Source organism: Monodelphis domestica, chromosome 3 (assembly GCF_027887165.1).
Source record: "Monodelphis domestica isolate mMonDom1 chromosome 3, mMonDom1.pri, whole genome shotgun sequence".
In the NCBI taxonomy this organism is placed as follows: Eukaryota; Metazoa; Chordata; class Mammalia; order Didelphimorphia; family Didelphidae; genus Monodelphis; species Monodelphis domestica.
The window spans coordinates 342478788-342505785 of NC_077229.1; the positions used below are offsets into that span (position 1 = coordinate 342478788).

The window sequence follows — 26998 nt, forward strand, 5'->3', positions numbered from 1 at the left end:
AGCCCGGACCTACTGCTCTGTCAAGGAAGATCAGAAAGCCCTCAAAGAACCAGGAGCCTGCCAGCGAGGAGGATAGAAAGGAACCAGAGAACGGGCCAGAGATAATCTAAAACAGCTTTCCCCGCCTCCCTTCTAGCCCGCCCAGACCATGCTCAGCCCAAAGAGATAACCTTCTAGCTACTCCCCCCTCACCCAAGTCCAACCGGTGTCCCCTACCCCCACCTTCAATCGTCCCCTCCCCCTCCAACCCCTTTCTCTCCCCCACCCCCCGCCCCCCCCGGCGGCAGAAGGGTGAGGAGTTGACAAGCCTATAAAAGCTCAAGAAGAAAGGACATGGGAACAGCAATTGCCAAGGCTGCAGCTTTAGGTATTCAACCTTAGGAGTAATTGCTGTTTCAGTTACACCTTGCGAGAACAACATGTCTCATCATAACTGGGGATACGAGACAGGCGTGAACGGTGAGTGAAAGCGTTCCGGGAGAAGGGACGACTTCCTTCCCACCTTTCTTTCCTCTTCAACCCTCCTCAGACTCAAATCCTCAGTTGCCCTCACGATCCAGAAAGGATGGTGATGGCTGGAGCAGCGGCTCCTCCGCACTGCACCTGCTGTTTACTGCAGCCTCAGCTTTGCAAGCTTGTGGCTCAGGTGCGCATGGGAATCTCCCGGGTGCGCCTTGCTTTCCAAGTCTCCCTCTTGCCTTGTGCACGGAGTTGAGGCACCGGACTGGTCCCCTATCCACTATCACGTTTCCCTTTGAATCGCTGGACAACCAGGTGGGTACTATCGAGGAATAGACCGATCCTGCGCCTTGCCTTTAGCAGGCAGGAGTAGAGGGAAGTATAGGACAAGATCTCCCTCAAAAAGATCAACCTCAACCTTAGTCCTTTCTCTTACGTCTTTTTCATTACGAGATAGCAAAGGATGACTGAAAGTTCTTTTAGCGCATTTGAACCCCAATATACTAATCTAAAAACACTGAACACTGTTTTCACCCCGGAGGAATAGAGAGCCGGCACGTCCTTCACGCTGTCTGTGACTCACAGATTTTTCCCAAGGACTGTCCCATTCCTCGGTGTAGGAGGAGAGCCTTCTACCGGCTGGTTTATTTCCGTTATGATGTGTTTCTGAGAGTTTTTCTTTCTTGTCTACTACCTTGTAATTTAAGGGTTCATTAGGAATTCAAGTGAATCAGCTCAGGTCTTCAGGTTTTCTGAAGCTTTGTAGAGGGAAAAGAGGGGTGTGCAGTGTAGAGGAGAGTGAGCAATGTGTCTCCAGATCAATAAAGAAACCAAAACCTGGGTTGAGCAACCGTGCTCTTTCATTCATAATCAAAAAAGAGAATCTATATGAAAACGCTTTGAGATAATGTATGTAAAAATGTTTTTTTAGAGGTCCATACAAATATAGTTTATTACTGCTATCTACGACAATCAGATAGGTAGTTTTGAATGACTTCAGAAGGCAAAGAAGGTGAAGGTAGTGGATCTAGAGATGTCCTTTAGACCTGTTGTCAGCATTGTCTTGCTTGTTGCAAGACCTGTTGTCGGTTGCACATTCATTTAAGGAGCGTTCCCCGGGTGGGTTTGGCCTTTGTACTTTCTTCTATTAATGTATTACACGTGTCTCTTCTCCCACTATAGGACCAGAGACATGGCATAAAGGTTATCCTATTGCTCTTGGAAGTAAACAGTCCCCTGTCGAAATTCAGAGCAAGGACACGGAGTATGACAGCTCTCTGAAACCCCTGGAGTTCCACTATGATCCCTCTACTGCTAAAAGGATTGTCAACAATGGACATTCTTTCAACGTTGAGTTTAATGATTCCTCTGATAAATCAGGTTAGTTTTTGAAATGTGCACCCCTCTATAAGAGAAGCTTTTCAACTTATGAGTGATAGAAAATGGAGAGGAGAGAGTTCCTAATATCTCAATAGTTTCATTCAAAAGAAATCCAGGTTGCTTAAAAAAAAAAATAGTCTGCTGACAGGACCCTAGAATTAACCAATTTGTTAACCTGAGTACCTTCTTCTAAGGGAATCCTTTAAAAGTGTAACACAGTGCCTGACATCTAAAAAATACTCAATAAATGCTGCTTTATCTATTTACATGATCACTTCAGTTGTTTGTACTCTCATTCTTCTAATTATTAGTACATTTATACATAGTTCTTTAAATGTTTTATCTCCCTAGGTTAAATTCTTGGAGGCCAGACTATTTTTGTTATTATTGTTATTGTTGTTGTTTATTTGTCTTTGGGTCTCTAGCACCTACCATAGCTAGACTTGCTCCTAATAGGATATTGATAAATATTTGTTGGTTTTGATTGGACAATTGTGCCCTCTGGCAGAACCCCCTTCCCCACCAAAGCAAAAATGGCTAATCTATATTCCTTCTAACTAACTACAAAATGTAAATTAGTGGCACAGTATAAGAGGTAGATTTAGAACTACTTGACTTTCAAACTTTCTATAATGTCTGCTAAAATACATTGAAAATGTATGACAATCTTATCATCAAACCAGCAGTAAGAAGAAGAATGGACAATGGCAGTCTAGCAAATTTCAAAGTTTTTGGAAACATTAGCATTTGTCAATATGTCTCGGTTCTGGTCCTTGCTGATAAAAAGTAGAAGTGCACTTATCACAAGTCCAGATCATTTGCACCTCAACCTAGATATTTTATATATGGGAACATACATATTGGGTGTTACTGACAAAAATATTGTTGTGTTTTCTTTGAAGCATGGATACTTGTTTATAATTCATAATGTGTAGTTCTTGCATTTTCCAACATAGGGCAGTCAATGCACAAATACAGGTACTTCATAATTGTTCATTCTTGAGTTGATAGTTGTACTGCTACATGGGATTCTTTCTGTCTCTGTCCCTCTTTTCCTTCTCTCTTTCTTTTATTCTTTCCTCCTCTTCCTTTCTCTCTTTCCTCCTTTTTTCTCTACCTCTTCTTTCTTCTTCCTCCTCTATCTCTTTCATTCTCTCCTCTTTTTCCTCCTTCCTTCCCCTTCTTCTTTTTCTCTCTTTTGTAGAAACGGGGAAACAGTCCAAATTAGAGACAGTAGCAGCCTTATTTGGCTACTGGCTGAGTTAACTTGCCAGTACCCTATTTTCCCCAAGTTCTTTTGTATTGTCATCTAGTGAATGCTTCAGGAAACAAATTATCTGTGCTTAGAATCATTTTTAGTAGCTGAAGGGGGAGAAAGGAAAGGAGAAAAGAACATCAGGAAAAGACACATCTCCCTCCCCACTACTTATCCAAAGTGTCCAGTGTCTTAATGATTATATAGTCAGTACTTCACAGTGTCTGTTTAATAACCAGACTTTATTTTAGTAAATACATTTTTTTTATTCAGTAGCATTTCTAATCCATGGGAAGCTCTTTGGATTTTTAAAAAATCTTTTTTTCAGGATTCTCTAGACATTTGCATTTAATTGGCTGACAAATTAGGATTTCAATTAAAATTGAAGAATTTTGAATAGAGAAGTATATGTTGTTGCATAAATGATATGTTTTGCAGTTAGCATATAATGTGAAAGTCTTTATCAGGGCCAGAGGCTTGAGGAATAGTGTAGGTATGGAAAATACATACTATGAAATTTTAGGAAGTATAGTCTTAAGATCCTTTTGAGAAAGAGTGCCTTTAAAAAAGTGCACTGAGATGAGCACCAGTGTTGAGAACTTACTGAGTTGCTCAAAGATATACTGACCTTTATATAGTGACTAAGGGCAAGAGACAATGAGTACAGGTGCTTACTAAAACTCTTTAAAGTTCATTGGTTGCCAGATAGAAATGTTTTACACACACACACACACACACACACACACACACACAACTATGCTCCTCATTCCCCGCACATATTCATCATTCTTTTCTATTATATAAAGCAGTTTGCTAGAGAGGACATTGGATTTGGAGCCAGAACCTCTGGGTTCAAATTGGAATCCTAATTCTTAGTAGTTGGGTAACATTAGAAGCAGGTCACTTTATCTCTTTGAACTTTTGTAAAATAAAGTATTAGGACTATAATAGTGGTTAGTATTTATATTGCCTATATTGCTGTGCCTATTATCTCACTTGATAGTTTCTAGATAACCTCTAAGAGAAACCTTTAAAGCTATAGATAATAGGTATATTCATATGTACTAAATCTGATAAGTTTATTCCTTTCTGTGTTCTCCAAAGTCTTTTTAAATGTGAGTGTGCCATCAACCTTCTAGTACATATATTATCTAACAATCCATATAATCCATATAATATTTGTGGAAAGCAGACTTTACTGAAGGTCATAGTCAGCCGCTTATTAAAAGATCAGAGTAGGAGTTATTTAACTTCACACACATTCAAATTTTAATGACAAAAGTTTGCATTTATGTGATATGGGTAGTCATGTGTTGAACAGTTAAGGAGTCTCAGGTTTTTGATTGCCCAAATTATCTCCTTGCTTTTATTCCCAGGCAGTTGGTAGATTAAAACACAGAAACCTTTCCTCTCTGGAGTCCATAGTTTGACTTAGCATTTTAAAAATATCCTATGCCCATTTTTCCAAATATAAGGGCATAAAAATAATACCTCATGTTAGGTTTTTACACATTCACTAAATTATAAAATATAATACCAAAATGAAATGCTTCTTTAATTTTTGTTTCTAAATAAGTTTTTATGGCATCTAGATTTATGAAATCCAGAAGATTTATCCTTTTATGTGTTCCATTTTTTGCCATTGCTTTTTTCTTTGAACATTTACTCTTTTAATTATTAACTGGCATTAAAACAGTAAGTTTAATGCGCTGAAGTGAAGTCTGGGAAATCTTTCATGCTATTTTTTAATCTTTTATACCCATTAAATAAATGGTGGCCACTGTACATTTTTAATGGCTCTCAGCATTAGGGTACAGTAGATAGAATGCTTATGCTGGAGTCAGGAAGACTCATACTCATGATCACAAATCTGGCTTCAGACCCTTACTAGTTTAGTCTATGATCCTGGACAAGTTACTTAACCCTGTTTGCCTATAAAATGAGCTTGAGAAGTAAATGGCAAACCATTTCAGTATTTTTGCCAAGAAAACCCCAAATGGGGTCATAAAGAGTTGAATACAACTGAAATAACAAATAGCAACAATATATGTCACTGCTTTATTAGGATTAATTTTAAGATTTGGAAGTGGAAGGAGTGTTGGAGGGCATCTGATTCCCTCTTTCATAGATTCATAGAATTAGAACTTGAAGAAACTTAAAAGGGTCATCTAGTTTAACTCTCCATTTTACAGATGAAAAAACTGAGGCCCAAGGGAGCAGTGATTTGTCCAAGGTCACAAAGGTAGCAATTTGCAGAGTCCAATAACTCAGTTTCTACAATTTGAAATCCATTGTTATTACATTGTCTCTAGTGCTGAAGAGTAGGTAGGGTATTAGAGATGATAGAGCCAGTTTTTAATATTATAATGACCAGTAGTACTCTCTTCATCAAAGCATATCACAATTCTTTTATGACTTTGTAGAAGGTATTTTAGAATTCCTGGGAGGAAAAATCACCTTGTGGTGATGATGAACCCTTTTAAACTTAGGTGGGCTTTACTTCAGAAATGCACATATAGCCTGCCACTGGTACAATCTCCAAATTCTTGCTGATAATGTCTGCTTCAATTTATACTCTACTGCTAGAGTTTATATTCCATGGACAGCCCAGATCATCTCTCTGCACTTCTCCCTAACTCACTCCCTTCTGTGGAGAACTCTAGTGGTGAAATATCTACTAGTTCTTCAACAAACACTAAAAAAAAAATTAATGCTAGAAAAGTTTACCATTTGTATAATTTCTCTTTGGTCTTGACATGAATAATAAATAACAGTCATTAATCTAGAGTTCTAGTATAGACACTCTCTTCAATTACTATAGATCAATAATTTTTTTTTGTATACAGTAATTTGTAGTCTTTATTGAGTTGTCTGGTGATGCTGATAAATTAATTGGCTTATTCATGTGTCACACAATTAATATGTTTCTGAAGCAAGACTCAGAGTTCTTTTTCCAAAACACTGTACCATCTGTCCTTCTCATTTATCTATTTAGGACTCTGAGAAAGTCACTTAACTTATCAATTTCTCAGGCAACACTCTTAAGTCTTAAAGTTGCAAAAAAAATTTACTGACCTGCTTGGGTTTCTTACTAACAGCATATACTATATCAACTACATCAATGAAATCGTAACTTCTGTAAAATACCATTATTAATAATGATGATAATGCCAATAGTTTTAGTAATAAATTGATCTAGAATTAGACTCATTGGGCACCTAAAGAGGTCTATGCTAAAAAGCAACAACTAATAAATACTAGCAGTAAGATCAAAAACATTCTGAATCACCAGTCAAGTCACTATGTATATAGACAGATTACGTAACCATAATTGAGGACCACTGAATATATTTTAAATGCAACAAATCTTGGCAAATAGACTAAATATTTTACAGTTTTATAAAGGTAAGTGGTAATACTTAAAAGGGTAGCTGTCTCACTTGGGAGATAACACCTGGTGTGTTCATGGCCATATGATATGTCTCCATTTAGGGGAAATGTCACTAAAACATATACAAAGAGAAACAATAGGTTTCTGAGTGCCTGAGTATCCAAATTGAGGTCTACCAAAGTAAAAGTCAATCATGCCAAGAAATGGAGAAGTTTCTTAGGCATGGCATAGGGATTGTATGGAACTGGGAAATCTATCATGATTTAGGCACAATTAATTCAGAAGATGATACTTCTGAAGGTTATTAGGAGATTCCTGTCCCAACAATAGATTATTGCAATAGATTTGGGCAATATGGACCTGTATTGTGAAGATAACACTAAAAGGATTAATCTGAATCATAATAAAGTTTGCATTGTCTATAAGGCTGACTTTAAAATGTTTTTAAATTACAAAAATGAATTATTTTAACCTTTCATAATTATTTATGTACATGATCAAATGGCTAAAAATTCAGAAAAAATATTACTTTGCTTGGTGCTTGATCAGACAATTAAAGGATAAAAAAAAAGACTTCAAAGCTTTAAAGTGGTTAAATAATTCATTTTGTTTTGACCAGATGACATGACTTTTTATCAAAACCCATTATAAACATCCCTTTTGTTAGGAGGTCTTTTTTTTTAAATATTGTGTTAACATTTTTAGATTTCCTGTACCTCTTCATTTCCTGCATTTAGAAACTCCACTTCATTTGCTTCCTTTATCATGTTATCTTCTCACTTCATTTTCATAGTAACATTTCAAATTTGGAGAACTTTTCAATGATTCCATTCTTTTCATTCTTCTGTAAACATTATATACAGAAACACCAGAGGCTAAAACTCACCAACTGATGTGACTGAGAGTTGAAACAAAATTGAATTTTTAATCACTTTTATTATGCCGATTTAGCTTGCTATGTTTCCTTTTAATTGTGGAATTAATAAGTTCTAATAAGAACTAGTTAAAACTATTATTCAGTAATCTTATAAACTCCTTTAAAAAACACCAACTAAATGAAAAAGTATTAATCCAGTTATAATGGTGATTTAAAAAATTCTTGCAAAAAATTCCACCCAATCTGAGAACTTTTGTTAAAAATTGATTTTGAAGACATTTTTCACAGTTCATTTATAAGGTTAAAAACACATGTTAATAACAAAGCTAAGTGTTAATCTTGTACGATTATTTTGTCCACATTGTTGGATCAAATTTCTTTTAGTTTCATTTGGAATAGCATTACCTAAGAACTGTAATTATTTTTGCTAGGTAATCTTTGTTTTTCAAGGAGAAGAGAAAAAAATTAAATTAAGCAATTTTTAGAATAGTCACTATAAAGAGACCATGTTCTGCTGCTTAGATTAGGCTCTAGCCAATGTACCAAACTACTATCATTTTCTCCTAAACTTGTGCTGAATTATTGATTATTTCCTTCCAAATGTCTCATTGAATTATTTGGCCTTAATAAGAAAAAAAAAAGCAGGTTCTGGAATATTGTGAAGTACAAACATCTATATGGGGCATATAGTACTAAATAGTCATATGTGCTATTAGTAACAGTGCCTTAATCATATGGTTCATTAAACCCATATCAAGACATTTACCTGCATATTGCAACAGTCTATTTAAATTGCATTCAGTTTTTGTTGTTTTTTTAAAAATTACGATTATTCCTTTTGTAGTGAGATTGACAGGTTAATGACTCACGGCTATAAGGAATTCAGTTCAATTCGATTTTTAGCATGCTTTTTTTAGTTTGTTTTCATTTTTCAAATAAGAAGTATTTAAAAACATTAATATGTTCTTCTCACTACCTTTTAAAATTATTAAAAATTTAAAAAAACCCACCAAATCATTTTGCCTATTTCCATAGTCTGGCAAAACCAAATCTCCCATTAAACACATTTTTGTATTCATCACCTCTGTTGGAGGTGAGTGGTATTCAACATACATATATTAAATACCTAACTACTGTGTATAAAGCACCTCATCCATAATGCCAAATATATCTATACCAAACACCATTCTACTTTCTTGGTGTTATCTAGTGTGTCATATAAGACTATTATTATGGAATTTTCACTTTTAAAAAAAGGTATTCCTATTATCTAGAGAGCATGTCCCACTTTTAAAAAATTATTCCTAAAGATTGCTGCCCAAATCTTAAACAATTAACCCATTGTTGTTGGTAAATAATTTAAGGACAGGACAACAAATATTTCTGGTTTTCATGGTACTGTTCATTTGTTTAGGAAGCCATAATTCACTTAGTCAACATTTTAAATGAATGATTCACAAAGATATTTTCTTGGAGAGTTGGATTCAAGGAACAATTTACATTTACTAAGACTTTTATAATCTATTAAAGCCCCCTCTCTCTATCCACCCAAAATGTATGCACAGGCTTGAGGGGAAATGAACTAATGGCAATGAAGAATGAACTCTATTTACTTTGAATAGACATCAGAAAGGCAATGAGAATACTCCCAATAGGCTATGTATGTACTTCCTTATATATTGACAGCTGTAGAGAAAATGATTCAGCTTAGCCCTTTTGGGCCTTTGGGGTATAATAATAATGGTTTGCCTTTATCTTTTTTGGAAGGTAATTTTACTTTTAGAATCTCGTTTGATTAATTGATGTAAGTAAATGATATTAGATTTAAAGCTAGAAGGGATCTTATTTGGAGATAACATTTATATTTCCTCATTTTAAAGATAACTGAATTACACAGAAGCTAAGGGACTTGTCCACAAGTTATTAGTTAGACAGTTATTAATAGAGAGCCCAGATTTGAATCCAAATTCATTTACTCTAAATTCAGGATTCTTCTGCCCATCATTACTTAGAAATTAAAATTAAATAATAACCAAATAGGTATGATGAAAAAATAAATTGTTTTAAAAGACCTTTATGATTACTGTAATTCCTTGTGATTTTATTGGCCTTATTTAGAATATAACTTTTTTTTCTTACCCCAGAAAACAGGATATTCCATATATTTTAAATTGATATAAATATAAAAAATTATTAATCAAGTCCATGAATTCTTTTTTTCTCTGAAAAAATTTTCCTATGTACAAAAATGTATTTTTCTTATGTACCAAAAAACCGGGAAGAAAGAATTCAGGAAAACAGACAAACCTTTGTTTACTTTTTACTTTTTATTTACTGATAGCCAAATTTCTTTTTTAATTCAGACATTATACTAATCAGACGCACTGATTTGTACTGTTGGTATATAATACATATAATTTTTTTTATATATTCTCTACTTGCACTAGACCTTTAATATGAAGGATTGTTCAGTAATATGCTATATGCTATCTTGAACTTGGTACTTAAAGTGTACGGTATATTGAAGTGTCAGCCTTGGCCCTGATATTTTGCTTTGCATTAAGTTATGAGGTATCTCATTCCTATGTATGGTGGAAAGTCATATCTTCTTTCCTATATCCCTCCTAAGGAGCTCATTTATTTGTATTCCTGTCTTGATTTTGTGGTTGCTTTTTTAAATTGGACTCCCTAGATTTCATTTTTAAGAAGACATAGAGCCTCTTTTCTTCCCTTTTCCCCTCCTTCTCCCTCCCTCCCCCTGGAAAAAATCTTTCCTCTCAAATAACAAGTTTAGAAAATGTTCATCAAGTGGCCAGAATAGTATTTTTGGTCACAAAAAATGAAAAAGCATGTGCTTTTTGTGCTAAGTTGCCTTTAACCCAAATATCCTTTTTTTCCCCTCTTTTTTTTTTCTGGGTAAAAGAAAGTACCTGCAATAAAAGTGAGTTTGAAGAATTCATGGCATGCTTTAGCTACCCAGACTGCTGTTAATTTGATTCCAAGCTTAAAAACAATCAATTGAATAAAAAAAGCAAAAATGCTCAAGTTCTTGCACCAATTAAAATATAAGCATTTGTTTGTGTGTCTTTGTTACATGAAGTCTTTAAGACAGAAAAGAATTTTCTCATTCATTGCAACTTGTTCTGAAAATAGTTCTTGGTAATAATAGATAAGTGGAGAAAAAATTTTTAGTTATTGAACCCAATTGGTTTAGGACATGAATATAATTCCAAATTGATCTTCATTATGTTTTAATTTACATGTTTTAAAAAATATAAAACAAATGGACAAAGATTTGAAACCCCCCCCCCTTTCAGAACCTGATTGGCTTAAGACATGAATATAATAAACTCTAAACTAATCTTCACTACTTTTTAAAATATAAAACAAATGGACAAGGATTTCAAAAACTTCTCTCTCTCTCTGTCTTCCAATCTCTTTCTCTCTCCCCCCCTTCTCTCTCTCTCTCTGTGTTTCTCTCTCTCTCTCTCACACACACATACACAGAGACAAGATTAAAAAAAATTCAATAAAATTTCTTCATCTTAGAACAAAGACTAATAGGTTTCATCCAAGGGGGAAAATAAGCCTTGGATGAATTTAGGAAGATTGATTGAGTCAGCTGCTTTACATGGTTTCATTTAATTCATTTTGACATGTCAGTCTGCCACCAAGTGAGGGGTAACAAAGTTGTTTATGAACAAAATTCCCATATAATGACAATGCAATCCATTAGTTTTAAAAACAGATTATTATATTTTATATTTCAGAAAGCTAACCTTTAATTTAAAAGCTATATTGCATTTTATGAAATAATTGCATTTTGTTTTTGTTTGCATTTTGAAGACTAGCTGATGCTGAGGAATAGGTATAATATCTCTTTTATAGGTCAATCCTATTATAATAGATTTTTGTCATCTGTAAATGTTTTGGAGTACAGTTTGAACAGAGCATATCTAAATTCATGTTTATAAAGAGCCCTATTCACCCCAATTGGGTCAGGATGCTTCCCCTACCCACCCTTGGGGGAGGGCAGAGAGTATCAGAATCTGTTATATCCTTCTTGTAGGATACTCTCATTTTATAATCTTCCTCTATACACAATAACAATTTGCTGATTTAGAGTTATTTGAGAGGAGTAGCAGTGAGTAGGAGGGAGAAGGATACAGTTGAGAGGTTGTATCCCACAATTACTAGACTTGAGAGATCTAACCAACTCTCCAGCCAGCCCTTAATCTACTGTTTCTTGCTCCCTTTTTCCTATAGTTTTTTTTTTAATAATTCAAAGGCCCATTGTAAACAGAATAGGTTGGCTAGTGTGAGATCATTTAAGAAATACAAAGGAAAGTCTTGTATTAATTTATCTTCTACATACATGTCAATTGCTGCCCCAAGTATCATCATCATTAGGGGACATTACTTTGAATTATAAATTGTCTCAATTAAAATGCAAGTTTTCCTGGGAGAGAGGATGTATCATTAAGTACCTACTATGTGCCAGGACCTGTGCTAAGTAAGCTCTCCTACCAATGAAAATCTATGTTTAAATTCCATTAAAGTAGATAGTATGACCAAAAGAATATTCTATCTAATACTTATTTTAAATAATGTTCAGAGATGAATTAGAGCTTTGTTCATATCATTACAATAATCCTTACAAATTGTTGAAGAAAACATATTAATTCTAATATAGTCCTCTGTATTTAGAAACTTGGTTTTATTGTGTGTTTTTTTTTACTTAATTTTTTCAATTACATATAGAAACAATTTTTGACAAATTTTTTTCTGACATTTTTCTATTCAGATTCTTTCCCTCCTCCCTAACTGGTAAATAGTCTGATATAGATTACCCTATAACTTTCATGTAGTTCATATTTCTATATTCCTTATACTATGACAAAAAACATATCTATCACACAATAAAAAAAAACTCATGAAGAAAATTATAATCTTGAATAAGGAAAAGACATTTTAACATGGCCCAAATTAACATTTCAAAATTGATCAAACATACCTCTATCCCCTCCTTCCTGTTGATGGGCTTCTTCCAAAAGATCCAAAAATCAAAAGAAATGAAAAAATGAGAATGGGGTGAATATAAAATTAGTTTAATTGATTTGACTTACTATAACAATTAAGTGGAGGAAAACTTGGTAAACTAGCTCCATTTTAAACTAGCTCCAAGTTAAAGTAAATATTGTATGAGTTTTGCCTATAAGTATCCCACATGAAAGTATGTTGGGTGGCTTCTTTTAAAAAAACAAACAAACATTAATTTAACAGAGTAGTAACAAATCTGAGTTCGAATTTCTTGTTTACTGATTAAAATCATTGTTAACAAAGTACACTTTGTACTATATAACTCCAGTCCTGGCATAGGGACTTTATTATAAGCATAATATGATTTCTTTGAATTTCAGTGTTATGTGGAGGACCCCTGGCTGAGAAGTACAGGTTGGCCCAATTTCATTTTCACTGGGGCTCCCAGAAGCAACCAAACGGCTCTGAGCACACTTTAAATGGAAAACAATTTGCAGCTGAGGTAGGAAAACATTTTTTCTTTTGATCCTTGTATATTAAAAAGTCTTATAAAAAATTTAAACTTCCATACTTCAGTGCATCCATAATCTCCTTGATATATGTACTGTCTCCAGTGGTTCATGCTGAAAACATTTTTTTCTCCACCTTTATAATTCTTGGTATCTTTCTGTGAATCGTCCTGGAAAAATCGACCAACTGTGATAAGGAAATTGGAGGATAGAAGTAGATGAGGATTTCCTGTAAATCTTTTGACAATATGGAGTAGCCTAAAAGTACTATCATAAAGAAAAATGTTAGTGAATAAGATCATCTGAAACTTTCATTTTGCTAACTTCTGTATTTTGGGGTTCTTTGATGGTTTTAGCTTCACTTGGTTCATTGGAATACAAAATATGAGAGTATGCAGAATGCTGTGAATAAATGTGATGGATTGGCTGTTGTTGGAGTTTTAATAGAGGTTAGTTCCCATATTTAATATTCTTGAAATATATTTATGTAGAATTGGGGGGTAACTCCTCTGATCCACCTCCCCTCACATCAGCATATTGGAGAGGTTAGAGTATTTAATGAAAATACTTAGGAAATGCTTTAAATGTTAAAAGCTATTGTTCCTGATACGTTCCTTGAAATACTTTAAAAGATCTATGATTTCATTAGTCTGCATACTTCTTCTACTGATATGGATTACAACCTATCCCCTTCCCCCTGCCCTAATAGACAATCTTTGCAAATTGCTGTGACTGGAAATATCTGGTGTCCAGTCTTGAAGATAAGCCATTCCTAGAAGGAGCGTGATATAGTGGAAAGAGCACTGAAGACCCAGGTGTGAATTAAGGCACTGCTATGTAATACTTGTTTTTGAATGCCTGGTCAAACCCTCAGTTTCCTCATCTATATGATGGATGCTAGAATATATAGTCTGCAATGGATGCTGTTTAATATATTTCCTACCTCACAAGACTGACTTGGAGAAAGTGCTTTGTAAACATTAAAACTCTATAAATATGAGTTATTATTATTATTAGCCAAATTGGCCCTCAAACAATATACATATAGTCTGGTGTTGGGTCCAATTATTAAAATATGTCACTATCTTCCCACTCACTCAGACTTACAACTCACGTATCTTCTTCACTATTTCTCACTCCCCCCCCCCCATATCCAATCTGTTTCCAAGAATTGTTGAACTCTCAAATATATCCCTTTTCTCCCCTGATACTCCTCCTACCCTGGTACCAGGGCTCATCACTTCACACATAGATTATTGCAGACTTCTTGCCTCAAGTCTCTTCTCCACTCCCATCCATCCTCCATACCGTTGACAGAGATATGCCAAAAGTACAGGTCTGATTGTATGATGCTCTGCCTCCTTTACTCAAAAAACTACAGTGGCTCCTTAATAATTTCCAAGATCAGATACTAAATCATCTTTGGCATTTAAAACCCTTCATAATCTACCCTTCCTCTGGTCCCACCTTCTGCAGTCTTCTTCCTCCTCACCACATATTCACTGGTCTCCTTGCTGTTTCATGAACATGGTATTCATCTCTTGCCTCAGGACATTTTCTCTCGCTATCTCCCATCCCTGGAATGCTCTCTTCCTTCTTTTTTTGATTTTACTAAGAATGTTTTTATTTTATTTATTTCTCAATTCTATGTAAAATAATTTTTAACATTAAAAAAAATTTAGTACCAAATTCTCCATCTCCCTCCCTTCCTTCTGCTAAAGAAGGCAAACACTTCAAAATAGATTATACAAAACATATTTCCATATTAAATGCTCTCCTTCAACTACACCTCCTGGATTCCCTGGCTTCTTTCAAGTCCTGATTCCATATTCTATAGGAAATCTTTCCCAGTCCCTCCAGTTCTATGGCCTTCCCTTTGTTAATTCGTATTAATCCTGTATATAGCTTATACTTTAATGGAAAGGAAACAATAAATGAAAACTTTTGCCCTTCTCCCAGATTCATTTTAATACCTGAATTTATGGTCAGACTCAGGATTGCTTTTGGATTCAGCATTTTCTATGTGAAACATGTTATTAGAATTTAGAGCTGAGAGATTATCTAGTTTAGTGCATTTTTTTTCCCAGAAGTGACAACCATGGAGTTAGTTGCACATCTTCAAATTCTGATCCAGTGTTTCTTCCACTATCATCTCCTGCTTTTATTCTATCAGGAACTAAAGTGTAAATTCTCCTGACAAGTATGCATCTAAGATTTTTAAATAGCAGTTATACCATATGATCCTTCATTCTTTTTGTTGCTGATGGTTGGAATCTTATAGTTGGCTTCAGTGGCATAGAGGAGAAAGTAAGGTCTTGGATCTAGGAAGATCTGCCTGAGTTTATTTCCTGCCTTTGGCACACATTGACTCTGTGTTAGAGGGCAAGTCATATAACCTCTCAGCACTCTTGGCATCTCTTAAAAGAGTTACAGAAACAAGACTGACCTGCATTGGTAAGAGGGAGTTTTCTCATCCATGGCCACAATCTCATATCCCTTCTCTTACTCTAGTTGTGTGGAGATGCTTCTCTCCACCCTCTCATTAAATTTTTTATGTTCACATAGTTCAAAAAAATGTTTTGCCAAATCCTAGAATAATTTGATTTAGTATATAGCACAAAAGTGGAAAATTCAGGCTGCAGAGTAAATTCTTGGACTAAATTCAATATTCGTCAATCTCTATTTCTCTTTGGGCTTTATAAACACAAACCACAATTGTTTGCTTATGAAAGACTACACAAAACTCCCATTAAAACAATCATGTGTTTGATGTTTGATAAATCTATTTTTTTTCCTATTTCATTGGTTTGGTAAGTTGAAGCTAGAAAATTATATACTTCTTAATATTTGTTATACATGCCAACACAGGTGGGAAGTCATCCTATGCCAGGACTTGAGAAAATCACGAACATTCTGGATAAAATTCAAACGAAGGTAAGATAAGATCCTTTGGTGCCACATTTGTATTTGTTGGTTCCTAATTTGATTTTTTTCTGCCCCATCTGGCTTCAGAAAAGTCCCCCAATTCCTCATTTGCTTTATATATGATATTCAGAATTTTGATCAATTCAAATAAAAGTACAGACTTTGCCTAAAAACTTTAATTCCTAATATTCAGTCCCCAAATTTCCTTTATCTCAAGGTCTTAATGTGATTCTAATCCAAGAAAGGGATGAATAATTATTTAAGTTTCTTAGCCAAAGCTGTGATTCATTGTCTTGATATTTGCCTTAAAGACATACTCAACTATTTCCCTGCCTATTGCTTTAGTCTTGAGGGGTAGTTACCAGATAAAATCTATTAGTGCCCACTGGGGCACTAATGTTTTTTAGAAGACAAGATATGAAGCAGATATGTAAAATAAAAAATCAGGTCTTCTAAATCAAATCAATTGATCTTTTAAAATACTATTCATTTTCTTTATTTTATGTTTTTCAGTAAATCTAGACTTTCCCTTAATAAGCATCATTGCTAGAGGAGAGATATGAACCTATCAATGTAATATGCTTCTTTGATATTTTAAATGTTTTGTTTTGTTTTGTTTAAGGGGAAAGAAGCAACCTTCAATGACTTTAATCCTCAAGATCTCCTTCCTAATTCCTTGGAATTTTATACTTATCCTGGTTCACTGACCACTCCTCCTCTCTCAGAATGTGTGACCTGGATTGTCTTAAACAAGCCCATCACTGTGAGCCATGAACAGGTGTGTTTGTTATTGAGACAAGTTAACTTCAGCTTTATTGATCTCAGGCAGCTCTCTGAATTTAAGAAAGTTCAAAGTTCATCTAGGGAAATATCCATTAAAACCCCAATACATCTTGCAAATAGAATTGAAAAAGACATATATGGCTCAATTAGTAACTTTACAAAAGACTGATAACAGATTTTTAAGATAAACTTGGAAGTAAGTATATACTTACTTCCATATATATAAATACGTATAAATATATTTTAGGGCCAGAGCATACAGAGTATAGAATGTAGAAAATCAGTCATTTTATAGAAGGTTCATTAATATAAGTCTTGGATAGTTTAAATAGACTGTCAGGATTTATTTAATTTTTGGCACTCATTTCATGGAAATTTTTAAAAGTCCTTACCTTCTGTTTTAGAATTACTATTAAGTAGCACTTCTGAGAAAGAAGAGTGCTAAGGGCTAGACAACTAGGGTTGAATGACTTGCCCAGGGTCACACAGCTAGGAAGTATCTGAGGCCATATTTGAAGCCAGGTCCTCCTGTCTCCAAGACCTGGCTCTCTATCCATTGAGCACCTACATGCCTTGCAAGTGTTTTTAATTTAAATTTTGTAGTCCCAAGACATTTTATTGCCTCTAATTGTCTGTATCTAACATTCCAAAGTAAGCAACATGTTATTAGCAAAATTAAGATTTTAATCCTCTTAAATATTTTGATTAAAATCTGTGATCTTAGAGATCAATTCATCAAAATACATATATTCTTTGCTTACTATATGTTAGGACTAGGCTAAGTACTGGAGATACCAATGTCATGAATGAAACAATGTCTATTCCCAAGAACCTTACAATGATATAATCAATCAACACACTGATGCATTCTGCCAGTAGAATAGATAATAACCATCTATGACTTCTCATTGAGTCTGACTCTTGTTCATGTCCTCCCTCAACTCCTCCATGAGAGAGTCTACCCAATGTTTCAGTCCTCCTAGATTTTGTGACAAGGTGTGAACACCCAGGGAGCACAGGCATGTGTTGCCTGTTGATTATCATGTGCTACTGTATATGACCAACCCAACTTATTTTCTGATCAGTTAGCTATCTAATGACATCTTTAACTAATCTCATCCAGCTAGTATAAATCTGGACAATAATATCTCTTCATCCTTGGTTTATCTTGTATGACATTGTAATGGCTGCTCTCCATTGAAGTGATTATAACACTCTTTTAGGGTTTATGTAACAATATTCTGGGGCTTGATATAATCACTCCAAGGTCATTTGCTTCTGGATATAATCACTCCAAGGTCATTCGATTCAAGAGCTTCTGGATAATCTCACTCTACGGAATCATGCTTCAATTTGGACTCTGTACTGGGCATACTTTCTTTTAAGTATATGCCTTCTTGTATTATGTCTTGCTTGATATCAAGTCTGTTTTCTTCTATGTTCTTATTATTTTTTCCTCAATTCTTGGAAGGTGCACTTCTCACCTTTGCCTCTTAGAATCCCTGGCTTCCTTCAAAATTTAGTTCAAATGCCACTTCTACTTCAATAGCCTTTTCTGCTCCTATAGTCTGCAAGTGTTTCCCCTTTCCTCCCACCTACCCTCACATCAAAATTACCTTATAATTACTTTACATAAATGACTTTTTTCATAGTGTTTTCTCTGAGAGAACATAAACTCCCTCAGCTTAGGAGCTGCTGCATCTTTTTTATTTTTAATCCTCCTTGCTTAACACAGTGCCAGGCACATCATAGTCACTTAATAAGTGCTTGTGGATTAGCAGAAACTGCAAAAATAAAAGGGAGACTGTAAAAACTAATATAGGCAATGGATTATATTATTTATTATAAACTGATTTGGATACTCTGCTTGCTGCACTCACAAAGTATCCTCAGCTTATATAAGTGAAGTGAAGCTCATAAATGAACTTCTCTTCAGGGCCAGGTGCAAGGATGCTAAGGAGACTCTGGTTATAAAAAAATAAAATATTTGTTGAAATTTATAAGGATAAAAAGATTTCTAACTCTAAGAGATTCTAACTCCACCCAAATAAAACTCCCTGGTTCCAGAAGGAGCCACTTCTTCTGTGTTTCACAGACTATACAAATCCTTCCTGATCTCAATAACCCAAATTTTTACTATTCTAAATAAAACTAACAATATTATCCTTATAATTTTTAATTCACCTCCAAGTTATAAAATAACAAAGGTTAGCTGGTTGAGTGTCAACAAGAATCAAGTCAGGACTCTGAGCCTTAGCAAATTCGGTCCAAACCAAAGACCAGGTCTTTCTTTGGTCTTCTGAGTTAAACAATCTATAAAGACAGTAATAGATAGTGTTTCCCAAGTTGAAAAAGAAAACACTTAACTCCTATAGGAGTTAACTTCAGACAATGAGAGAGAGGCAAAGATATTACCTCCTCAAAGCCCTCAGAACAAAAGTCTCTGTGTGACTGCCAACTTCCAGAGACCAACTGCCACTCCCAGAGAGAGTAACTGTCACAGAAAAAGTTACAACTGTCAACATTTGAAATTGACACTGTCTCTGCTCTGCTTGAAACTCCAATTCTTTCTCAAGCCAGCTTCTCCACTTCTATCTCTATACTACTATAACAACTTATTTTCTAATATAATCCTTATAATACTTAGAAAGTTGGCAAACAAATTAATTTCTGCTGTCACAGTCCTTGAGGAATCTTTTTGATGATTTCAACATAAACATGGGAGCATTGTGGGAGGAGGGCCCTTAAGGTAGCTTTTTGCTGTATCAAAATTGAATACTATTTTGTAGTCAACAAAAAAAGCACAATAGAATCTCATATTCCATTCATCTTTTAATTAATTGGGTGTCCATAAATGTGAAAGATGTATAAACATGATAGCTTCTCTTCTCATTTCTTCATAAGATAGGTCTTTAATAAGATGAATTAAGTGAGATATAACATCAGATTATTTGTCTATGCTCCAAAATCTTTCCTCTCAATTTTATACTGACCTCTCTGGCTTGCATCTGGGGCCTTTGGTTAGTGTTCACCTTTGGTACCTCAGTCTCCTTTCCCTTCTTGGATAAATCCCCAACTACAATGATTGCTCTAATCACCAGCACTTCATGGCACCTCTGAGAGACATGACAGTGTTGCCATCTTGCCCTGAGGGAGCCTTACAACTTAGGGGAGATGAGGTATGACTATCCTGTATAAGAATATTTTTTTTTCCAGAAACTGAGTGTGAATGGAGTAGACCCCTACCACATAATATAGTCATTAAATCTTGTGACCTTCTAACCTTCCTTACTGTATATCCTTTCTATCTATCTCTCCACCACTGGTCTTTACCCCAGCAGTAGCTTGAACTTCTTCCTTTTCTACTACTGTTCATTATGAATGAATAGGAAATATAATATATCATTCACATTCTTTGTTGAACCATTGTAATATCAGAAAAAGTGCTAGAATTGACGTTAGGGGGTTGTGGCTTGATGCTTAGCTCTTACTCTTATTATATGTGTGACCCGGAATAAGTTATTTAACCTCTACAGGATTCAGTTGCTTTGTCTGTGAGATAGGACTAGACAACACCAAAGATTCCCTCAAAATATTGATCTATGATTCTATGATTCTTGATTCATTGAAGTGATGGAAAATGCCACTAGTGCCTAGTAGATTTTCAAGGACATTGGAGAAGTGGTGAGGGGGTTCAGGATCTTGGCCCAGCATGGGCTAAGAGGATGCCCACCACAGGATCTCTTGAGGCCAGAAGACACAATTGTCTTTTCCAGAATTCATAAATGCTTTCTACCCCTGTAACACCACAGTCATTTGGGAAGAAAAGTGGTTTCTGAACTTATATATAACCTTACCATCATATCTGCCTTATGGCCATTAAAATACCTCTGTAGATGGCAAGAGACAGAGCTTGTGATGGGAGGGAAGGGAAGGGAACATAACTTATAGATAAATAGCCAAAGCTTTGGGAACACAGGTTGATCTGGAATGGAATTTGTCTGCTTGAATTTTTTGCATCTGGCTTCCTGTCCATCTCAGTCCCTTAGATTTTGGTGTTCCAGAGAAATCCATGTCTTTTAGACCTATCCTGATCTTTATAGTTGCTTTGATGATAAGGGCTTTGTTTCTCTTCTTTATAGGAAGGAGATTCCCTGTGTATCACTATCACTCCCTGTAGCTTCAGTGATTAATCTGAACCTGAACATGATAGCTGATAGTCCATGCAAAGGATATATAATAAGCAAAAACCTAGATATTTTAGACAAACTGAATTCATAAAAAGTAAACCCTGAATGAGCTGAATCCCATCAGTCTAATGGTACCTTGTCTGCTAGAAATTCATCAAAAATAATCTTAAGACAAAAAAAAAGACAAAAGAACTTGAGAAAGCACCTGAATGAGTGAACTCAGAGAAATCATGGTGAATGGCTAGGAAAAAAGTAAGGACCAATAAGGGATTTCATACCACATGACTGGTATGAAAATAGTTTAAACCTAGAGTTGAGGGAGAGGAACCAGGACCCACACAGAAACAGACACTGCTTCTTTAGGGACTTATTGAACTGAACCTGAGTCTAGGTGTGAAGAAAGGCTAGTGAAAGGCCATATTTGGAACTACAAAATCACAGGATTATTGGTTCAGACTTACAAGGGGACCTTAGAGGTTATCTAGGCCAATTCTTTCATTTTACTGGTGAGAAAACCAAAGGCCAGAGGTGCAGATGCCAGGTAATGACCAACTCCACATGCCCCACTCCACATCACTCTTGCTCTGGGAAAACATGGACAGCCTAGAAAATACTTAGTCTAAACATGTTAGATTAACTGAATGATACTAGATGATATAACAATAACTTACCTAAGTTTTATACAGTTTCTGCCCTGGTTATTTTTCTTACTCTAGCCAAATTTTTTATAACTTTCCAGGGGCCCATAACATGAGATTTATCATAATGGGCATTGTTGTAGAAAATGTGACCCACAATGAGGAAGTGGGAACAAAAAGATGTGAATCTGAGGAATAGCATCTTTGGAGCACTGATAGTCCTTCCACTGACTAGAGACCCTGTTTTAATGGCTCTGTGCACTGAGTGGTGAAAAATAGAAAGTTTTTCATAAAGAGTGATGATAGCTGAATGAGCCATATGTTTGGGTGTGTTTGTTTTTGTTGCAGCTATTAGATATCAGTGAACTAAAGCAAGTTTAGATGTGAACTTAAAATTTGTTGTTGTTCAGTTTGTGCCCAACTCTTCACAACCCCACTTGGGGTTTCTTGGCAAAGATACTAAAGGGATTTGCCACTTCTCTAGCCAGCTCATTTTACAGATCACAAACTGAGGCAAACAGCATTAACTGACCTGCCTATGGCCACACAGTGCTCATAAGTGTCTGAGATCAGATTTGAACTCAGAAAATTGAGTCTTCCTGACTCTGTGTCTAGTACTCTATCCACTGGACCACCCAACTGCCTTGAACAAGATAAACATTGTCAGTTTCAGAGATCCATGCTCTATATATGAATAGAAAGCTAGACTAGACTGGTCACACTCACCTTGTTGAATGGAAGCTATGAGTTGTTGGTTAACCCACTGGAAAGTGGCCTGTAGCCTAATCTTAGGTCTCTTATGCTCCTCACTTAGCAGCAGCACCTGGAAAGAACAGACTAGCTATAGTAAGACATTTAATTTTGAAAAATAACCAGCTAAAATTTTGAACATGAATATGAAACATATTTCCCTTATCTTGATGGAGAGGTAATGGCTACAAGTTCCAGACAGATATGCATTCTCAGAAATGGCCAATGTGTGTGTTTTTTTTTTTTTTTGCTCAACTACACAGATTTTTTTAAAAAGGAGAGCTTTTATTTTAGGGGATAGTATGTTAATCAGTAGTAAGAGATATGCAAAAAAATCAATGAAGCATTTTAAAAGTGCAAAAGGGACATAGTAGTTTACTATCTTGTTAAATTATACATGATATGTATATATATTTCTTTAAAAGCAAACTATCAAAGAAGTTTCACAGTTTCTTATCTAACTAGCTTTATTACTCTTTCATGTATTTAGATGTCTGTTTATTTCACAATAAAATGTAATTAAAAAATAAAATTTTGCTTCTATGTACTAGATCCTGTGGGGATGCAAAGACCCAATTTGTTTTTGAGTTATATCATGAGCACATAACTGAAAGTTAATTTGAATACTTTTTATTTTGCAGATGTCAAAGTTCTATAATCTTTACTTCACTTCTGAAGGAGAAGCATCTGCAAAACACATGGTGAACAACTGGCGCCCAGTTCAAAACCTGAGTGGCAGGAAAATTAGAAGATCTTTTAGATAAAACCACCTAGTCTAGGCCAGTGTCTGATATGAATTCCAGAGGAAAATGACCTTCTAGCTAAGCACAAATCAGCTCCCATTGCCTCTCTGTACACTAGCAACATCTCTGCTCAAGTTTTAGTCCTTATGTTTCTGTACCCTCATGAAAAGTAAATGTAGAAGGCTGTAATCAAGTGAAAGTGTTATTAATGAGAAAACCCAATAGCCCACAAGCCATGTGTAATGCTTGGCAAGGTGATGACTTGGTGCTTTGGTGATAGCAATGCTTTTTCTGTGGCAAGGAACCAATGATAAGGAATGGTAGAATTGATCCTTCCTCCCTGTGTGATAAGGCACATGGGTGCCTAGAGTCTAGCTTGTAAACCCTAAAGCTGTTTTTTAAATTTAGTAAAGCAGAAAAGTTGAAGATAAAAATCCAATAACTGATTAAATTTCATCAATATAAAGTGTGAGAAGGCAGATTAATAATAGTGATTCCAAGAGGTTACATTTAAGATACTGAGATATAATTTTAAAAAACTCTTATATATTTGTAGCCATGTAATCTTAAACAGAGATGATGTTTTTGTGAATTTTGAATTACAGAAATCTAAATTAAGTATTATCTATAAAAACATTTTAATTATAGTTATAATACAAATTATAATTCCATTCAGATAATATATACTTGTGACAAAGAAAAAATTAATATTGTATTTTAGATATATGTTGACTAATAAAATACATGATTATATTTTGGCTTATAATCTTCTTTATGCTCTGGGTAGATGGGTAAAAGAGAGGACAAATGATTTTTTCTTTGCAACTTATGTGTTCTGATTTAAAAAAAAATTGTATGGTAAGCTAAGAACTAGAGTTATTACCCCTTAATGGATGTAGAATGTGGTAGAGAAGGGGAAGTAATCACAGTAAGAGAGGAGTTGACTATGGCAAAAGCAGCAGGGGAAAGGAGAACCCAGACATCTTCACATCTGATCATGAAAGTAGAATAGGCTGGTACATTTGCTTAGCAAGCAAGTTACAATGACAGATAAACATAACAAGTTTCTAAATCTAGGAAGTCAAAAGAATTCTCACAAATACAGAAGGAACAGGACAACACTAATTAAATATTGGGTGTTCATATTTCCTAGGTAATAGTGATATAGAAAGTCATGGTCCTTGTCAAGGAACCTTCAGTCTAGTTGAATGATGTGCATGCTAGAAACATGACACGATATTCTCTAATTATCATAAGATTTCAGAATTGGAAAGGACCCCACAGGTCATACAGTCCAAGGACCTAGATTCAAATTCTGGTTCTGCTACTTCCTACTCATATATCCTTGGGCAATTAACTTAAATCTCTCTGGGCCTTGATTGGTTTAGACTGGCTGATATCTAAGATCTCTTCCATTTCTAAAATCTGTTTTTTCTTTTTTTTAAATTTTAAACATTATTTTATTTGGTCATTTCCAAACATTATTCACTGGAAACAAAGATCATTTTCTTTTCCTCCCCGCCCCCTCTCCCACCACCTTTCCCTGGTTCCACTGGTTATCACATGTATTCTTGACTCCAACACATTTCCTTGTTGTTGGTATTTGCATTAGAGTGTTCATTTAGAGTCTCTCCTCAGTCATATCCCCTCAACCCCTGTAGTCAAGCCGTTGCTTTTCATCGGTGTTTCCACTCCCACAGTTTATCCTCTGCTTGTGGATAGTATTTTTTAGATCCCTGCAGATTGTTCAGGGACATTGCATTGTCCCTAATGGAGAAGTCCATCACCTTCAATCGTACCACAATGTATCAGTCTCTGTGTACAATGTTTTCCTGGTTCTGCTCCTTTCACTCTGCATCATTTCCTGGAGGGTGTTTTTTCTAAACAGACTGATATTTAAGCAGGAATCCCTTTGACAAGATCCATGATAAGTCATCATCTTACCCTTACTTTCATTGACCCAGAACTCATCGAGGCAGTCCATTCCTCTTTTAAATGACTTTAATTATTAGGAAGTTATTTCTTATAGGAAACCCCAAACGGCCTAGCTGTTAGCATAGATCTAGTTTTTTCTTCCTTTTGAGTTCAGGCAAAACAAATGTGATCTCTTTTCTACATGCCTTCCAGTGTTTGATATCCTAGGTCAGGCTTACCTCAGTCTAGTCTAATAATTCAGTTTCAGGGTTTGAGTGCAGTAAGATATTCAGAGATCATAGAATGCAATAAAGATAACTTTACTAATAACAAGAGATAGAATACTATTTGGAAGATTCAAAAGAGAGCAATTGAGATAAAACTGTTTGCTCTATACATTCTTTCACCATAGCAACCAGTCACATTGGGTCAGAAAGATAATCTTCAGGGCAGTGAGAATTCAGCAAAAGCCTCCTACACCAACTCTTCCAACTACCTTTAGGCATTAGGTAGCAAGGAAGCCAAATGACCTCCCCATCCCTTTCAAAGACTAGTCCAGCATACAAAACAAGTGGCCCTTCCACACTGGCAGTTAGCAATTATTCTCCCCTTAAGTCTTCTCCAAGTTGACCCTAACCCTCCCCTTTCAGTTCTTCCCATTCTCCCTTATATGACGTGGTTCTGAGTGCTCCTACTCACTCTTTGTAATTTTGAAAATGTGGTGACCCCAACTGAACAGCACATTACAGATGCTTCTAGCTAGGGCAGAGTACAGTAGGATGAGCATATCCCTTACACTTCACATTATTATTTCTATGAATGTGGCCCAGGATTAGACTTGCCTTTGGGCTTTTTGCGGGGAGAGAAGAGGAAGAGACTACCTTGCAATGCTATTGACTCTGTAATGGCTAAAGGAATTGTAGAGGATTGAAGAGGTACAGGGGATAAGGGAGGTTTTATAAGAGGGAATTGAGGAGTTGAAGGAAGAGAGGGAATATGGATGCTGATGAAGTAAAAGGAGGAAGATGCCCCCTGCTGAGAGACTATCTTTGAAAAATGGGGTTCCTGAGAAATGGGCCAACTATGATAGCTTGAGGGGATGTCTTTTCTATTGATTGATGTTGAAGATACCCCAGAACAGGTAAGCATGGAACCCTCCTGAGGGACAAGACCTGGACCAAGGTTGCCTGGCAGAGGTCAGATAAGGACCGTTTATGGTTGAATGGCTGTCCTTAGGTTCTGCTCCCTCTATGTCCCCCTGAAATGATACTCCTCTTATCTGATTACAGGTTATTTAACTCAAAATGAATTTAATAACAAGTTTGGATTGAGATAGTATCAGTGTAGAGGGAAGAGGAATTGCCCTATACTTTGTCACAGATTGAGTTTGAGTCTCTCTCAGCTTTTGAGCTGAGAGCAGGCCTTGAAGGCTGATGGAGGGTTTCTTTTATTCCTGTCTATGCTAATCTGTGCTAGCTTTCTTAAGTTCAAAGTCCTAGCAGTAGGCAGCAAGAGGAAGAAAATGTTCTGACTTTCAGAGCTGGTTGGGCCTGTCTCTTTGGGCTGACATCCCTAAAGACTGGCCTTACAGTTCAAACTGCTCCCCTTAAATTCTTTTGTTCAATGATACAATCCTAGGAATTCAGGTAGAGCACACAGTTGGGAAAATCCAGGAATAGAGTTACTTCTATCCAGAGACAGGGAGAGAGGCTCCTTCCAGTCCGAGGGCCAAGAAAGAGAGAACTTGAGATCAACTGTTTCTCTCCCAGTCACCCCCCCCCCCAACTGTCATCTCTGTCCATCAATCTTCATTCCAACATTTCAATTGCTGTCTGCTCTACCTCAGTGGCAGAAAATCCAGAGCTTGATTCAGTTTCCCTTTCCACAACTCACAGAGAGTGTATAATCCACAAAAACCTTTAGCTTCTTACCTGTGAACTGTTGTCCATCCATATCTCTCCCATTCTGTATCTGGGTGGTTGCTTGTGTGTTATGATAAGACATAAGTGCTAATCATTTAACAAATAAGATTAGTGAAACTTGGAGAGGTTAAGTAACTTGCTCAATCATACAGGTAGTTAATATCTGAGGCAGGATTTAAACCTGGGTCTTCCATATTGCTTCTTCCCTTGTTGAAACAGGGA

The 26998-nt window shown here is 35.6% G+C and overlaps 1 protein-coding gene across 1 annotated transcript; it reads left to right on the plus strand.

The window, feature by feature from the left end:
* The first annotated feature begins 219 nt into the window (after window positions 1-219).
* On the plus strand, window positions 220-23693 carry LOC100025850 (carbonic anhydrase 2). Its single transcript, XM_001376620.5, has 7 exons — window positions 220-459; window positions 1642-1839; window positions 12783-12904; window positions 13268-13360; window positions 15780-15845; window positions 16459-16614; window positions 22839-23693. The coding sequence occupies exons 1-7, from the start codon at window positions 420-422 to the stop codon at window positions 22959-22961; spliced, it is 798 nt and encodes a 265-aa protein (XP_001376657.2). The 5' UTR covers window positions 220-419; the 3' UTR covers window positions 22962-23693.
* The last annotated feature ends 3305 nt before the right edge of the window (window positions 23694-26998 follow it).

Coding starts and splice junctions, on each gene's coding strand:
- LOC100025850 (XM_001376620.5), top strand. CDS start 420: ATGTCTCATCATAACTGGGGATACGAGACAGGCGTGAACG. Junction 13,361..15,779: donor TTGTTGGAGTTTTAATAGAG/GTTAGTTCCCAT, acceptor ATGCCAACACAG/GTGGGAAGTCATCCTATGCC. Junction 16,615..22,838: donor TCACTGTGAGCCATGAACAG/GTGTGTTTGTTA, acceptor TTTATTTTGCAG/ATGTCAAAGTTCTATAATCT.